The 18,205-nt window shown below is 36.2% G+C and overlaps 1 protein-coding gene across 1 annotated transcript; it reads right to left on the reverse strand.

Annotated features, from left to right (window-relative positions):
• Window positions 1–14,404: 14,404 nt before the first annotated feature.
• Window positions 14,405–17,882, reverse strand: LOC18034340 (purple acid phosphatase 2). Its single transcript, XM_006423338.2, has 8 exons — window positions 17,406–17,882; window positions 17,080–17,280; window positions 16,876–16,987; window positions 16,492–16,721; window positions 15,902–16,040; window positions 15,254–15,474; window positions 14,908–15,029; window positions 14,405–14,811 (listed from the first exon to the last, which is right to left on the reverse strand). The coding sequence occupies exons 1-8, from the start codon at window positions 17,586–17,588 to the stop codon at window positions 14,613–14,615; spliced, it is 1,407 nt and encodes a 468-aa protein (XP_006423401.1). The 5' UTR covers window positions 17,589–17,882; the 3' UTR covers window positions 14,405–14,612.
• Between the last annotated feature and the right edge of the window lie 323 nt (window positions 17,883–18,205).

The raw sequence follows: 18,205 nt of genomic DNA on the forward strand, positions 1-18,205 counted from the left end.
AAAATTGTAAATAACCATAATTCAGAATCTACCATAACAAATATTATATTCATAAAGACAAGAGAATTGAGAAAAAAAAAAAAAGATAACCTTCTTGTCCAAAAATCCAATCTCTACTGCAAACTATTGATTCCACTGTTTCGGGCTTAAGTGAACTTCGAAATTGATCAAGAACCCGACCACCTACGTTAAAGGCTGATTTAGATGCAACTGTTGATATTGGAATGGTTAAGACATCATGAGCCATAGAAGCGAGCTTAGAATAACGAACTTGGTTGTCTTTCCAAAAACTTAAAATGTCCAAGTGACTGCTCCTATCAGCTCGTGGTTCACTCAAATAAAGCTCCAGCTGAGTTTTTTGGGTACAACTAGATTCCATGCTCTCAAAATTATCAAATTCCTGTTATACATGAAAAAAAAAAGAAATAATTCAACAAACATGAAATGTAACTAAAATTCATCAAACATAACATGTAACTATGACGTAAACAAGAATAAGTTGCGATTAAAAATATCTATATAAATAAATAAAATTAACCTCAAGACATGAATCCAATTTTCCTCTGCCTTTTCTATCATCATTCTCATTTGAGTGAGAAACCGAACCTTGCATGGAAGATGTATTGGTAGATTCAGTCGAAATGATCATATATTCATTAAACAATGAAAACAACTTCTCTCTAATATTTTTTAACTCATTGGAATTTTCACCATAAATCTTTTTGTATGCCTATTCAACAAATTGTAACTCGTAACAAGGATCCAAAATAACAACTATTGTCAAAATTGTACAAAAGTCAGACCAATACTTCAAGAATTTCTCAAGCATCCTCTTCCCCATGTCTTTCATATACCCATCCCCATTTTCTGAGTATTCCCTCAAAGTTACATAAGTTGCAAATACTTTTGGAAAATACAAATTTGAAGTGGGGTACTTTGATCCATAAAATATGCAAGTAATCTCATAAAAAAATGCCAAAAAATTATTAATTTTCTCCCATTTAGTCCACTCATCTTCTAAAGGGCAATACTTATAATTAGAATCACTTAAAGCTAAGTGAAAAAAGGCAATTTTGTAATAAAGTGCACAATCAAGCATAATATAAGTGGAATTCCATCTTGTAGGGACATTTTCTCTCAAGCCTTTTTTCATGTCCAAGGACATTTGATTAACACACTCCAAAAACTTTTGTTTTCTACCTTGAGATGCTTTCACATATTTTACCTCCCTCTATTGCTTTTAATCCATCTTGAACAATTAAATTGATGATATGAGCACAACAACACATGTGTAAATAATCACCATTAAACAGTAAAGCTTTCCTAATTTTGAACTGAGATTTCAACATAGTAATACATGCCTCGTTAGCTGAAGCATTGTTCAATGTTATAGAAAATATATTTTTCTCAACACCCCATTCTGTCCATAAAGATAATAAGTTTTTATACAAACAAAGTCCAATGTGTGGAGATGGCTGATAGACCCTCGATTTTGTTGTAGAAAAAGTAGATAGTTTGACAGGAAAGGGATATGTGTTTTATTGAAATTAAAAGGAACAAGTTAACAGCCAGGTAGTTCGAGAGACCTGGTTCTCTCCTAGAGCCAAGGCTCAATACAAAATAATTCTCGATACCCATACACTTTCCCTTGTGCCCCTTTTATTGCCTACATATTACTATAAATAAATCCTACCCATAATTACCCAGATTCCATAGCTATTATGACAGATATTGGTTGCCATATCCATACCCAAACAATGTTCCCAAATTGCCCGTAAATCAAGGTAATTAGCAGTTAAGTACTTCCTTTCTTGCGTCGCGCATATGTGTACCTAATTGGTGGCCCATCATTACCCGCCGCCCAAGCTTCACCTTGTCCTTAAAGGGAAACAGAAGAAATTGGTGTTGAATGGTGTCGAACTGCTCCCAAGTGGTGTCAAACAGAGGTAAATCTTTCCATTGAATCAAAACTTCAAAAAGAGCAGGTCGGTCATTGTCAAGATGGCGCACTCCAATAACTTCAACAGGCTCTATGAACAATTCCAGGTCAGGTGACAAATGTGGCGGCAAAAGGGAAGAAGAGTTAGTCACCCCATGAGCTCGGCGAAGCAGGGAAACATGAAAGACATTGTGGATAGATGAGCTGAGGGGTAAGGATAGGTTATATGCCACTGCACCTACACGAGCCACAATTTCAAAAGGGCCATAAAAACGTGGACCGAGTTTCTCATTGCGTCAGTTTGCCAAAGATTTCTGGCGATAAGGTCTAATTTTTACAAAAACCTTCTCTCCCACCTCAAACTCTTTATCTCGCCGCTTAGCATCAGCCCTGGACTTCATCTTCTGTAGAGCACACAAGAGATGTAGTTTAAGCTCATCTAACTGTGCATCTCGCTCCTCCAAGAGCTGCTCCATTGACGAGACCGAAGTACTCCATGATTTGTAACGAATGAGCGATGGTGGATCCCGCCCATAGAGTGCTTTGAAAGGAGTACAATTAATGGTGTTATGGTATGTGTTATTATACCTGTATTCTGCCCAGGCTAACCATTTGCACCAAACCTGCGGTTTCTCCGAGATGTAGCATCACAAATATGTCTAAAGCAATGATTCACCACTTCGGATTGCCCGTCCGTTTGAGGATGATAGGTTGTACTACGACACAACTCCGATCCTTGGAGGTGAAATAATTCCCACCAAAAGTGACAGAGAAAGACTTTGTCGCGATCAGAGATGATACTGCTAGGTACCCCATGCAACCAAACGATTTCTCGCAAGAATAACTCTACCACCGTTCGAGCTGTAAATGGGTGCTTCAGAGGCAAGAAGTGGGTGATTGACACTAAAAAATGTACATTTAATAAAGATAAAATTATTAGTTTTTCACTTATTGTGTCGATTAATGCATTCATTATTTCTATATTATTTTAATACTCCCCAAATATATTTTATGTTAAATTAATTCGTAATTTGTTAATTTTTATCTTGTAAATATTTTTTAGGAATAAAAATGGAATTGGAATTAAAGCGGGAACAAAGAAGAACTACTAGAACACAATTGAGGAGATCTAATAATAAAAAAATAAAAAATAAAAAAAAAGAACAAAAAGACAAAAGAGTAAAAGGAAACCAAAACATTGGTTGCCTCTGATGGTCAGGAGGCCATCACGCCTCCTGGCCATCACACTTCTCAACATTTATTTAAATTATAAAAATAATATAATAATATAATAATAAATTAAATAAGAATCAAAAGAATGAAGATGAGGCAATTATTGCCTATAAAAGCCGGAGTATTGGGAAGCTGAGGGGGGATCCTTTTCAAAAAAGTCGAGAGAGCTAATTTGAGAGCTGAAGCCGAGATTGAAGATTTTCTTTCTTTCCTTGTTTCTTTTATTTTCTTGTTTCCGTTTGTATTAATTTTCTTTGTAATACATTTCAAAAAGTTTATCAAATAAAAAGAGTGTTGTGTTTTCTTTCAATATGAATAGCTAATTTTATTAAGTTGAGGTAAAGGGTGAAGCTCAATGTTTCAAACTATTAATTATTATTATTTTCTCAAATGAGTTTTTTTATTCTTTTCTAATTATTTTTATATCATGTTAATTTATAATCTCACTGGATTTTATGGCATTTTGATATAATGTCGACACATTAATATAGTGTAGCACATTAAGTACTTTATTCTATATTTATCCACACACATAGAATTAAATAATATAATAATTAATTAGTAAAAGTGAGGCAAAATATAAATGAGAGAGTATTAAAATTATAGTTTGAATACAGAGACTGGATCCTAAACCTTAGTTTATTTTTAAATTGATTTCAAATAATTTCTTTTCCCCACAATTAATTTTCTTAGTTTTACTAGATTTAAAACTCCCTGTGGTTCGACCCCGGTCTCACCGGGTTATATTATAACTAGACACTCTTATACTTGAGAGTAATACACTTTTGAGTTGTGTCAGTGGCCATATTTAGTCAACCTGTCAACCACCACTAGTATTGTATCCATACCTTCTGACTTGGGCAGCCCTCTATAAAATCCATTGTTAAGTCCTCCCAAACTTGGTTAGGTAAAGCAAGGGGTTGTAACAACCCTGCCGACGTCATGGACATAACTTTGCTTCTTTGACATACATCACACTGCTGCACCCACTTGGAAATGGCCCCACGCATGCCAACCCAGAAAAAATCAGCAGCTATTCTTTTATAAGTACGTTCCTCTCCAGAATGTCCACCCAGAGTGGTACTCCTTCAAAATAGAAGGTAGTAGGGTAGAATGCTTGGGCAACATCAAATGCCCTTTATAGAAAACCCGATTGTTTTCCAAGGAAAATTCGGTAGCTCGCGTTCTTCCTTGCTGCAGCTCCACTTTCAATTTTGTTAAAAATTCATCGTTATCAATTTCCCGCTGCAAGGCTGTTGAGTGTTAGAAAATATATAATTATAAAGAAAAAAATCGTCATTTTACATTTCAAGTCTTAGTAACACCCTTACTTTTATGTATTTAAACTTCTTGTGATTTAATTACGTGTGTTTTATTTTAATTAAGTATTTTATGTATTTTAGGGGCATCATGGTCATTTCACAATGAACGAGAAATCAGACGGCAAAACGGACATCACTTTTGAACTCAGGATAGTCGAAAACCTTAGGAGGAGTATAAAATGAAAAATGTCATTGTTCACATGTACGACACTATTCACATGTACGATACTGTCCATGTTACTGTTTATGACACTGTTCACACATACGAAATGATGACGTGGCATCGACCGATGATGTGACATTGACTGATGAGTTGTCACGATTCTATTAGACAAAATTTAAATACATTGTTGATCGGTGACGTGGCAGCATGTTAGTGGACCAAAAATCGCACGTACGGTACATGTATATATATATGATTATTTTCAACCAAACCGCGTCACTGTTCAAGCCGGTTGACTATTCAAATCGCGTGGTCAAACTGTGTACTGTTGACTGATGACGTGGCGCAATCCTGAGCATCCAAACTGTTTTTAATCCGATGGTCATGATTTACTCAATGTATCTATAAAAAGGGGGCCTTCCCCCCTAATTTGATATCTCTGAATCCATTTTTGGGCTCCATTTTCTGTAATTCCTTCTCCATCTTATATTTTCTATGTATTTTAATAAATTTTTATTTTTCTCCTAGTTCAATTATGAGTAGCTAATTTTTTTTCAAGTTTGGGTTGAAGGTGAAGTCTCAACATGTGTCATGGACTTTATTTGGTAAATTTATTTTCTCTTTCCCTCTAGTTTTTGTGGATGTTTTGACTTCTCGTCGACAAATAATAATAATCTTGTCTAGATACCGCCTTGGTTTCACCGGCTCCCTAATACAAGATTATTATTATTTGACACGATAAGCCCTTAGTACCATATTGATTGGAGTGTGGTTCATGAGGTGTGGATTCCCCCCTCATGATTTAATTGACACTAATAAGAAATATTTAGCCCATGGTGCATGTTGATACGGATCCAGATACCCAAGCGCTACAATTATTATAGTTTCCACTTTAATTTAATTCTGCCATTTTAATTCCAATATTAGGATATTTTAAATCATCTTTACCATAAATCCAACCACCCAATTAGAAAAATTAATTCTACACACAATTAAAATTCACCTCCTCGTGGGATCGACACTCGTCACCATTGATATATTCTACAATAGTTTCGTACACTTACGAGTTCAATAAAATTTGCACAACAAAGGCCTCCCAATCTAACCATTGTATGCCCACCAGCTGGTGTAACTCTGTAGGAAGTAGTACTCTCGATAGTGCATCAGCCACCTTATTGCTTGCACTTGGTTTATATTGAATTTCGAAGTCATACTCAAGTAACTTGGCCATCCATTTTTTATAATCAGGTGCCACAATTTGTTGCTCCAATAAGTGTTTTAGGCTTTGTTGATCAGTTCGAACTAGGAATTTCCTCCCAAACAGGTATGGCCGCCATTTTTGAATGGCAAAGACAATAGCCATCAATTCTTTTTCATAAATCGAACGCAGTTTCGCTCGTTGCCCTAGCCCTTGGCTGTAATAAGCCATTGGTTGTTCTTCTTGCATCAAGACGGCACCTAAACCATACCCCGATGCATCGATTTCAATGACGAATGGTTTGGTGAAGTTTGGAAGAGCTAAAACAGGAACCGTGGTCATAGCCTTTTTAAGAGCCTCAAATGCCTCCATAGCCTCCTTATTCCACCCGAAACGATCTTTCTTCAATTGCTCTGTAAGAGGCCATGCAATCAATCCATACCCCTTGACAAACTTACGATAATACCCTATAAGTCCTAGAAAGCCTCGCAATTCTCGAATTGACTGTGGTACTGGCCATTCAAGCATGGCTTGTATTTTAGAGTTGTCCACATCCACATCATCCCGAATATGATATGCCCCAAATATTCCAAACAAGTACAAGTGAAGAAGCACTTCTTGCAGTTTGCATATAGTCGATACTTTATGAAAATGTGCAATACCACTGCCAGATGTTGTGCATGTTCTGTCATACTGCGACTGTACACTAAGATGTCATCAAAAAATACTAACACAAAATGACGAAGGTGTAGTCGAAAAACCTGATTCATTAGTGCTTGAAATATTGCCGGTGCATTAGTTAGCCCAAACAACATGACTAAGAATTCATAATGACCCTCATGGGTTCGGAAAGCCGTCTTAGGAATATCTTCAGGCCGTACTCGAATCTGATGGTATCCAGACTTCAAGTCAAGCTTAAAGAACATAGTTGCTCCATGTAACTCATCCAGCAACTCATTGATCATTGGGATGGGAAATTTATCTGCTATCATCTCTTTGTTCAAGGCACGATAGTCCACACAGAATCTCCAACTCCTATCTTTTTTCTTTACTAGTAGTACTGGACTTGAAAAAGGGCTCACACTAGGCTGTATGATCTTGGCCGCCAACATCTCCTTTACTAACCGCTCAATCTCATCTTTTTGTATTTGAGGATATCGATAAGGACGGACGCTGATAGGTGAAATTCCTTCCTTTAAGATTATAGCATGCTTTTTTCCACGAAAAGGTGGTAAGTCTATAGGTACCTCAAACACTTCCTTAGAATTGTTTAACACTGTCTCAATCTCATGGGGAAAAATAAATGTTTCTTCTGTGGCAACTCTTACTGCACCAAGCTCCACTACATACCCATATCCTTCGTGTATAATGGTACGACATATGGCTTTAAGTGATACCAATGTTTTGTGTAATGAGAGATCCCCTTGTAAATTCACCGGTGTATTTCCCACATTAAATTTCATAGAGTGAGTCTTCCAATTAATGTGAGTCACTCCCAACATCTCCAACCATTGAATTCCAAGGATAATCTCAGTACTACCCAAATCTAGAGGTAAAAAATCTGCTATTGTCTCTACTCCTTGTAAAATTAACCCTACGCCTCGGCAGATTCCTTGAGCTTTGGTGGCTGAACCAGTTCCTAAAATTACCCCATAAGGCTTTGTATTAGTGATGGGAAGCTTCAAGATTGACACAAGCTCGTTCGAGATAAAATTATGTGATGCGCCGCTGTCGATAAGTACGACCACCTTTTGATTATTAATCTCACCCGCCAATTTTAGCGTTTTAGGTGAAGTGAGCCCCACCACCGAATTTAATGACACCTCTACCACTTGATTTTCAGCCCCCTCTGTCGGCTTGGACTCCAATTCACTTTCTCGACCTACATCTTCCATTGCATATGCCTCTGCTTCATATTCTTGAAGTAGTACCACTTGTAGTTCTCGTTTCCTGCAACGATGTCCTAGTGAAAATTTTTCGTCACACTTATAACACAGGCCACGTTCAAGCTTGGATTGCAGTTCTGCCTCTGTTAATTTTCGAAATCCTCCGCCTTCGTGAGTTTTTGTTGGAATTGTAGTCTCTAATGCTGTAGTGCCTCGCCCCATCTAAGTTCTAATAGGTAAGTAATTAGAATGCCCAGGCCCACGTGTGTAACTTTTAGACTCTAAATTTTTAGCTTCAATTTCATTGCTAATTCCATAGCCTTTTCAAGCCCATTTAGACCCAATACAATTAATTCAGCCCGTATATCACTGTTCAGCCCATTTATGAAGGTAGACTCCAAAACTTGTTCAGATATATCTTCTAATGTGGAAGCCATTTGCTCAAACCGTCTTCGATACTCCCTCACGGATCCACTTTGTTTAAGAACCAAAAATTCCTCATAAATGGAGCCATTGGGTAGAGACCGGAACCTCAAAAGGAGTTGAAATTTGAGTTCCTCCCAACTCAGGAATGGTCTCCACTTGTTCTCCCATCCAAACCAAATCAGTGCTTCCCCTTCAAAACTGATAATGGTTGTCTCCAATTTGTCTGTGTTAGTCATCCGGTGCAAGGTAAAATATCTCTTTGCCTTTAATATCCAACCGTCGGGGTTCTCTCCATCAAAAAAAGAAAGTTCAATTCGCCTAGGTCGGAGATCCCACCGAGCGTTGAGCGTCATCTCTCTACCAAGGTTCCCGTCTATTGCTCCATTAGTCTGCTTCGGAGTCTTACCTGTCATTGACGCTTAAAATCGGCCATTCTCTCGCTTCGCATCCTCTTGTGTCTGAACGACCTGATCGAGCTTCTCCATCAAGGTAGCGATTCCTTACTCCAGGTTAGGGATTTTCTGCAATTCCTATTTGATTGCACCTAACTCCCCCTGTACCAACGTCACCACCTCTTCCACGAACTCCACCCGTGATTCCATCCTCATGACCATATTCCCAGAGCTTGCTCTGATACCAAATGATAGACCCTTGATTTTGTTGTAGTGGAAGTAGATAGTTTGACAGAAAAGGGATATGTGTTTTTTTGAAATTAAAAGGGACAAGTTAACAGCCAGGTAGTTCGAGAGACCTGGTTCTCTCCCAGAGCCAAGGCTCAATGCAAAATAATTCTCGATACCCATACACTTTCCCTTATGCCTCTTTTATTGCCTACATATTATCATAAATAAACCCTACCCATATTTACCCAGATTCCATGGCTATTATGACAGATATTGATTACTATATCCATACCCAAACAATGTTCCCAAATTGCCCGTAAATCAAGGTAATTAGCAGCTAGGTACTTCTTTTCTTGCGTCGCGCATATGTGTACCTAATTAGTGACCTATCAATGGCATCAAGGTGAAGTTCAACAATCTTTTTTTGTAAAACCCAATTTTTATCAATAAAATGTGCAATCAAACTCGTGTATCCATCAATAGTGCAAGCAGTCCACAAATCATAGGTGAAACAAATTCTACCAGGAACCTCTTCTAATATAGCTTTAATCTTAAGTCTTTCTGCATTATAAGCTTTTAGGATATCTGCTTTTGCTGTATTTCTAGAAATATTTTGTACTTCAGAATTTAGAAACTCAAAACAAGTTCTAATTGCATCAAACTCAACAAACTGAAAAGGTAAACCATGGTTCACAATTACTGCAGACAATAACTCACGAAAGACAATCTGGTCAAATTTTGAAGAACATGACCATATAGAACCTAAATGGTCTAAAATCATTTGATGGGGGTCACGTGGCTTTTTTAACTTAGGACATTTTTTTAATATTCTTAAACATGTTACCAGTCCCATAATTACTTTCGCTAATGTAAACTTTTCCACAAACACACATAGACCTTTCCTTTCCATCTTGGTATGCATCTAATGGAAATTTAGTGAACATACCCCATGCTTTAAATGTTCTTCTCCTCTTGCATTGTTTCTTTGGAACATCATTGTCACCATCTTGCTCTAGTTCCTCCAAATTCACTCGATGTCCATGTCAGAAGGCTTCAATGTTAGTTGAATTATCATTATTTGGATCTGGTTCCATGTTACTACTGTACTAAAAAAAATCATATCAATAATGATTGTAACATTAAGTTATAACAGAGGAATGCAATCAAGTGTCAAAAATTTAAACAAATTTACAAAGAATTACTTTCAAACCAAACTGCAAAAGCTATAACCTATAAGCACACGGGTGAATGAAGCAATAGAAAACAAAACCCATTAAAGAATGCAAACAATATTTAAATAATTGAGAAATTGATTTTTAAACTAACCTAGCCATGAATGTTTGATCTCAAGAGCAGCCGATCAAAGTCTTGCAACTTGCTAGAATTGAAAAACTTGAGATTTAATCAAGTGTTTGCTAATGACAAAGAAAGTGGGGGTGGTAGGTGGATAAGACCGAAGGTACATCAGTATATGGATTGTGGCACCAGAAAAATTTTTTATCTTAATTTTTAATTGGCAACAATCTAGATTTTTTAGGTGGAAATTATTTTTTTAATTAGTGGCTAGAAATGTTTATCAATTGGGGCGCAATATATTAAAGGCTTAAAGCTTATTTCTTTATGTTATTTTATTTATATTAATTATAAATATATTCTTATATTTTTTTAAATGTAAAAAATGTCATATTTTAGTGGGTCGTGTTAGATGGTTCGAGTTGACACGACCCGTTTACCCACTTAATAATCGTGTCATTGATCGGGTAAATAAGTTAAAAATTTTGACCATAACCCGACCCATTTAATAATCGTGTCAAATTTAACGACCCAAACCGATTTATTCGTATCGGGTTCGTGTCGAGTATTCAGGTCGTGTCAAATTTTGCCAACTCTAGAGTCACTCAGTTCTCCAACTTGACGCAAAATGAGGTAAAAATAAGCATTTTAAGGAAATAAGAAAAGTAATTCATCATATAAGTTGTACATACCTTGTTAGATCTCCAGCTGTCCACCTCATACAAAAGGGAGAGTGGACTTGAAGATGGAAGCCATCGCCCACTGATGCATCAACCAGTAAATTACCCTGATATCAGAATTATGTGGAAACATAAATTTAAAATAGAACCCATAAATCAGAAATTTGCATGGTCATTAAAACTCCTTTACAGTTTAGAATACAAGGCAATAAAGAATAAATCAAAACTATATGGTCCCCTTGGAAAAAGGAAATACCAAAATAGGAAGAAAGAGCCCTCTACCCTCACATCATGTGACCTGTAAAGTTAATACAGATAGAAGCTCTCTCAATTCTTCCATAAATTTTCATTTGGGTATTATTATGTAGTTCATGTTAAAACATACAAAATCTTCCAATTCCTAACACATTCCCAAATGTGGACCAGCCAAGCCTGAACAAAAACAAAAATCAAGAAATAAGCAAGACAGTGACTTTTCAATTTGAGTTCCAAACAAATAAGTTCAAATATGCATGGAAAAGATAATTATTCAAATTCAGAAAGAAATTTATGCGCATTACTATTGTTCAATCTCAGTATCAACTTATCACCTTCCAAGACATTACAACATTCGACCTGATTCCCACTATAATTATGATCTTCAGTTAGGATTCAAAGCTTTTCCAGGGTTAGCTAGAGAGATCATGATTAAAAAACATACAGTGCTCATACTCATCAAGTAAAATTTCAGCAACCTGTTTCCAGGAGTACTCTGGTAGCTTGGTGTTTGCGATTCCCAATTTCTTGGCATGTGGATGTAATTATGATAGGCCACATACCCCTTCCTATTGCATCTCCAATCCTTCAATACATAACAATGTGGGAAGCAATTGCTTAATCATCAAATAAAATTAATATACAGATCAAAGTTGATTGTAGATTCACCAACCGGAAAAGGACACACGTTGAACTTAAACACTCATAATTATTTAAAACTTAATGATAATGCGATAATTTATATTACGCTGAATTTAAACATCCCACGCGACAAAAAGGAGAAAAAAAAAGAAGTTACCAGTCGGCGACGGGCGCCAGACTCGGCTTTGCGAAAGAGAAGGAGGCGTCGAACGCCGATGTAATCGGAATCGGAATCAGATGTCGCCTGCTGAAGCATGGAACTGAACAGTTCTGGATCTATTACATTCTCTTTTTCTTCATTATTTTTATTGTCTTTATTATTATTGTTGTTGTTGTTGTTGTTAAATAAATAACAGTGAGTTAACAATTAAGAACAATAGGAAAACAACAACTGGAAAAAAAAAAGTAAGAACAACTGGAAATGATGAAACAGGGAAAAGAAATTAACGAAACAAAAGAAATAAACTCGAGGCTTGTAACATAGTGTCCTTAAAATAGATTCCCAATTTCTTGGCATGTGGATGTAATTACGATAGGCCACATACCCCTTCCTATTGCATCTCCAATCCTTCAATACATAACAATGTGGGAAGCAATTGCTTAATCATCAAATAAAATTAATATACAGATCAAAGTTGATTGTAGATTCACCAACCGGAAAAGGATACACGTTGAACTTAAACACTCATAATTATTTAAAACTTAATGATAACGCGATAATTTATATTACGCTGAATTTAAACATCCCACGCGACAAAAAGGAGAAAAAAAAAGAAGTTACCAGTCGGCGACGGACGCCAGACTCGGCTTTGCGAAAGAGAAGGAGGCGTCGAACGCCGATGTAATCGGAATCGGAATCAGATGTCGCCTGCTGAAGCATGGAACTGAACAGTTCTGGATCTATTACATTCTCTTTTTCTTCATTATTTTTATTGTCTTTATTATTATTATTATTATTGTTGTTGTTGTTAAATAAATAACAGTGAGTTAACAATTAAGAACAATAGGAAAACAACTGGAAAAAAAAGAAGTAAGAACAACTGGAAATGACGAAACAGGGAAAAGAAATTAACGAAACAAAAGAAATAAACTCGAGGCTTGTAACACAGTGTCCTTAAAATAGATTTACCACTTACTGCAGTACTTTAGATTTACTAGTATACAACGGGTACGAATTATCCGTCAAACACTGACAAATAATTCCGGCAAACCACAACAACGTTCAAACTCAATAAAAAAACAGAACGTCAGAAGGAGGAAAGAAATTTTGAAGTGCCCTATGTGCTGGCTATTCTTGTGTGTAAGAAAGAGAAGATGAAAATGCCTTTTTATATATATGTGAGGATATAATAGTAGCATAGTATTGAATTTTCGAATTCAATATATGCCATTTAATTGTTATACACATTTGGGCTGACATTCGCGTACGTACACGCGTTCAACCAAATCAGTCTTAGATTTGCACCCCCTGCGCACGCGCGTGTGGAGAGAGCATTTATCTTTATAATTCTTGCTCATGCATGGGTAAGTGTCTATATATAAACACAAATCCCTTAGCTTATTTTTTCCTTGTGGGATAAACCTCATTTCTTTTCAAATTTTTAACTCCAAAAGTGCACTTTAAGAGATAATTTCTCATTCACCTAAGTACCATTTTAATTAAATAAATATAAACTTTCGAAATATTCACGGAGTAGAATCCAAACCTCAAGATTTCCCACATTCGCTTAGTGGAACTCACTCAAAATGTGCCCTCAAAATAGCATATTGAACAATTATTAATATCGCTAATGTTGTCGTTATTAGCTTCCATCGGTGATGTTGATGTTGAGCTACTTAGCTGCTCCGCCATTCTACCGGACACGTTGTGTTACCTCATCAGCCGCCGTTCGTACGGAGAAAGATCTGGCAAGCGTGTTGATCAGAATCAGGGGTTCTGGTTGATTTGATCAGTGGAAGCTTAAGTGAATGTGTTTGTTTTCTTAAAATTGTGTTGAATCAAAACGATGGATCAATGAATGAATCAAAATAGTCGCAGCCAGTTTGTGCAATTGTGCTCTGTGCTTGGGCACTTCGAAATGAAAATGCCAACTCAGTAACTACGAGACGAGCTTTTTACATTTTCTTTCGTAAAAAATGACGACGTTGCATTCCTAAGTTGACTCCAAATAGAATAATAATATTTTCATTTTCAATGTACTTTTATATAATTTTGCAAACTTTGGATCACTTCAAAAAAAATAAATTAAGGGGTTTTATTAGATTTTACTTTGAGAAATTGAATTCGAGACTGGATTTTTCTTCTCTTAAATTCAAAACTTCCTCATGGATATGATTTCTCGAGTTCAAATCTTTGACCTGATTGATGATTAAGGAATAGGATTCTCGGTGAGGAAATACTATCGTTTCTTGATTTGAGTTTCTTAAAAGAATTGATATAAATTTTATTGAGTTTTTAAAAATTTACTATCACGTATCTTTTAATAAAATTTTAGGTAAAATTTAACTTTTTTTAATTAATAATTATTAATCAACACTTCAATTATTTATTTAATATATGATCATATCAGAAGAAAATAATAATCCTTCAACTATATAATTGTTGACCTTTACTGTAACTTTAATTATAAGATCATATTATCCTTTAATTATGGGATAGTTGACCTTTACTGTAACTTTAATTATAAGGTCATATTATCAGTAGATTAAAGTTTTTTCATCTTATGTTATAACTCACACGAATGTTTAAAAGAAATTTGGTGAGTAAATTTATTGTCTAAAAATGACTAAATAACAACTGGCTGAAAGCCAAACATTTGACCTGTATGAATCATATAGTTTTGCTTTATCGATAGGCAAGAACAACGTATACAAATAGCATTACATTAAAGATTGAAATTATCAATGACTCGGGATTTTGTATTTATTCCAGGATCAAGTTGTGTATATATCTCATGAATCTGCTGTTGTAGAATCATCAATTGGACTCCAAAATCTGTTCAAAAACCACATGGAATCAGCTTCCACGGCATACCCATCTTGATTGCGGTTCCAACCGTAGTAAGCGTGAGTTCGGTTCTTGATCTCAAAAATGGCATGGCCAAAACTGGCCTCACGATAAGCTGAGTATGCTGGCTGTGGCTCCGTCATGCTGTATCGACAAGAAATATTAGTATCTGACTACAACCCCAAAAAATAAAGTCCGCTTTATGTGAAAGAAGATTGATTATATGTACAATGATCTTACTTGGTTGCTAAGCCCTCAAGATTGCCTCCATCACCAATGATTATGTACACGGGTGCAGATAGATCCTTAACGGGACTGCAAAGACCATTCACGACATTGTAGGCAATGTTGGAAACACGTTCCTGCAATTTCAATATACAAGTTGTCTTGAGTAAGAGCAGAAAGGAGAAATACTTTCATATTTCCATAAGCAGAGATGAATATCATTTTGAAAAACAAAAGAAGACAGAAAATGGCACGCTTCTGAAGCACATTCTAAGAGTGCTAAAGCTATCATAACTATACAAGGAGACTTGAAGAAACTAAAAATCAGTTTAGAATGTAATATCGTTGAAGGAATACTTACAGATCGTTCATAGGCATGGACATGGCCTGCAAAGACCACATCAACTTTGTACTTCACAAGCCATGGTTCGTACATTACTCTCATGGTTTCTCCTTCCATGTAATGATAGTTGTAGCTATTATACCAAGGGGCATGCATGAGAACAATCAACCATGGTGTCTCACTTCGGTTGACTTTTGGTAGCTCCTCTTCCAGCCATTTATACTGAGGAGTGTATTTTCCTAGAGAAACAGAGAAAGTTAGTCGGTAGCAGAAACTTCGAAGAAGTATGCGAGGCCGTTGCCAGAATTTGAGTTATCATTGAAATTACTAAATACCAAAACAACACTACATGGAGATCCAGAAAACTACAAAGAGATATGTCCCCACGAAATGTGAACACAACGTTCCTTTATCAAAATTTTCTGTTGGAAAAACACAATGTGTTCTCCCTTAGAGTGAATCAGGTACATTGACCCAAAGCAAGGAGCACAAAAATCACAAAGCAGCTAGAAGGTAGTCTTTGTTTAGCAGTTTTTGGATCACCACAAATGCGCTCAGAAGTCAGAACTGCTAGTTAAACATAAATTTTTGTTGCAGACGTGCATCGTGCACAATTGTGAAGTTTGAAATTCTTGTTAATAACTGTAGGTAATAACACATCCTTACCATATGCTGAGTATGAAGACAAGACTATGATGTAAACTGAAGCTCTCTTTATCGAATACCAAAAGGGAGCAGTACTTCCCGATGCTCTGTAAGGAACATGATAACGGTGGGAATAAGGCTTGAAAGGTACGGTTTCACCCTGCAACAAAGATACAACTCTTCTGTCTTACCATTTACTGACGGTTACAAATCCAACAATGGCAAAAGCAGTAACAGTTATAGCATACTTTTTCCAAGTTCTAATTTTATTTCATTTTCCAGCCCCAATCTCAAGAATAATTGGCATGCCTAGCTCATGAGACATAGAGAACCCTTAGCCCCTAGGGAAGCCCAAGATGCGAGCCATTCTCATAACTAGGCAGTGAAGCAGTAACAATTAGCTACCAATGGAAGATTTAACAGATTAGGAATCTAGCTGCAATAGTTTTTCAGATTGAAGACAACACTGCAGGATTGAAAATAAATTGTCTGAGAGGTATACTACATAGCAATTCTTCTGCTAAACAGATATCATAGAACTGCTGATTCATGTTAGGAAATGGAAAATTGATAAATGTATACTTTCCAAGGATATCTTAAGATACGCTTACGATTTCTGGGTAAAAGTCAATTTCGTGATTTCCGGCTGTCCATATCCAAGGTTGATAAGCAGCACTTCTTTCAACGAACCTTCCCCATGTATCCCACCTATTATTATCGTGACAAGGATAGTTGTCAGCATAAGATAAGTCCCCAACAAACAACAGAGTCTGCCCCTTTCGTGGATTCCTCTCGTAATGAGTAAGTGTCACATTTGAATCATAACTCTGACCAAGATCCCCTGCAAGCCAAGCCCCAACAGTAACTTAGACATACACACATACATATAGATATAACAAGCACCAAAGGACAAAGATTTTGTAGAGTTCCTATAAAATTTTGTCAAAATCACTACTAAAAACCAAAACGAAGTAACAATTCCAAATTCGAATTACCAATGAGACCAAATGAATATGGGACATCAGGGCCAACTTCAGGAGGAGTCACAAACCAGAATTGTCTTTCGGTGTGTCCAATGCCAACCACATAGTAATATTTAGTATTGAACTGCCAAGAATTCACACAAAGAATAAAATCAACATAATATTCAAAATGAAAGTTCTTCAATTACAAATAAATTTACAATACAAAATATTCACCTCTAAATGTCTGATAGTGCAGTGATGAATGTAACCAGAAGTATAATTGTAGTATTTATAAGTATAAACTTTGCCCTCAGCCTGTTCCTTCTGCTCGCTATTTTCACTCCAATAAACCACTGTATTAGTGCCTGGCTCATCCACTGTAACCCATGACACTATCACTGCCTTCCCCACAAGATCCCCTTGAGTTATATGAACCTAAAAAAATATTAAAATTATCTTTATAAAAAAAAAAAAACCCTACCCTTTATTTAACTTAGGAAAACAAACAAACTTACGAAGATGAGAGACAATAAAAGTGAAAAGGATCAAAGAAAAGGAACCTGCTGAGGAGCATTATAGCCAGGAGGGACTTGAAAGACATCAGCATCAAGGGGCATGTCAATGGTCTTTTCAACTTTCCTGACAAAGCTGCTAGTTTTGCCTCCATTAACAAGCGAAGCTGCATTCAAAACCAAACAGAAAACGGCAACAACAAGAGGAGAAGAGAAACCAAGCAAACCCATTTGAGTATTCTCTGTAAACAACTCTAACACATTGTCGTCTTGTTACGGTCGATATACAGATATATATAGAAACTTACCGTTTGAACATAAAATTACGAGGAATATTCGGAGGGAAATACGAATAATATACGACAACGTAAAGGTCAATTTTTATTTTATTTATTTTTGAATGCCAATAAGACTCTTTTTGGCTGAGCCCGAACTTGAACCAGATGTCATTGCTTGAGGAGAAAACTAAAGAATTAGCACATAGAGTGGAGAAGAAATATCAAAACATGTGAATAAGACTAAGAAAGTAAGAAGTAATTGCGAGTTGACTTGGACTGGGAGTACTGGAAAAGTTGTAAACAATTATTAAGACGGGTAATTTTAATCCCACCCCCAAAATGTTTTGATATTTGACATCGCGACCCAAATGATTTTCCGCTTACCACCTCATAACCATTCCGTCCGAGTCCGCCGTTAAGTGAAACGACTTTGCTTTTAAATTTGTTCAAATGACGGATATGTCCCTTTTTTGAATTGCATTGATTGCAAATACCCTTACAACTAAACAAATTTTCATTAAAAATACAGTTTTTTTTAACACTAATTTAAAAAATAAAATCTAAACCCAG

Source organism: Citrus clementina, unplaced genomic scaffold (assembly GCF_000493195.1).
Source record: "Citrus clementina cultivar Clemenules unplaced genomic scaffold, Citrus_clementina_v1.0 scaffold_8, whole genome shotgun sequence".
Lineage (NCBI taxonomy): Eukaryota > Viridiplantae > Streptophyta > Magnoliopsida > Sapindales > Rutaceae > Citrus > Citrus x clementina.

Excerpts from the sequence above, each read along its gene's own strand:
- LOC18034340 (XM_006423338.2), bottom strand. The coding sequence starts at position 17,588 with ATGGGTTTGCTTGGTTTCTCTTCTCCTCTTGTTGTTGCCGTTTTCTGT. Across the intron at positions 15,475-15,901 it reads GTCTTCATACTCAGCATATG|GAAAATACACTCCTCAGTAT; the intron begins GTAAGGATGTGT and ends CTGTTTCTCTAG. Across the intron at positions 15,030-15,253 it reads TCCATGCCTATGAACGATCT|GAACGTGTTTCCAACATTGC; the intron begins GTAAGTATTCCT and ends TTGAAATTGCAG.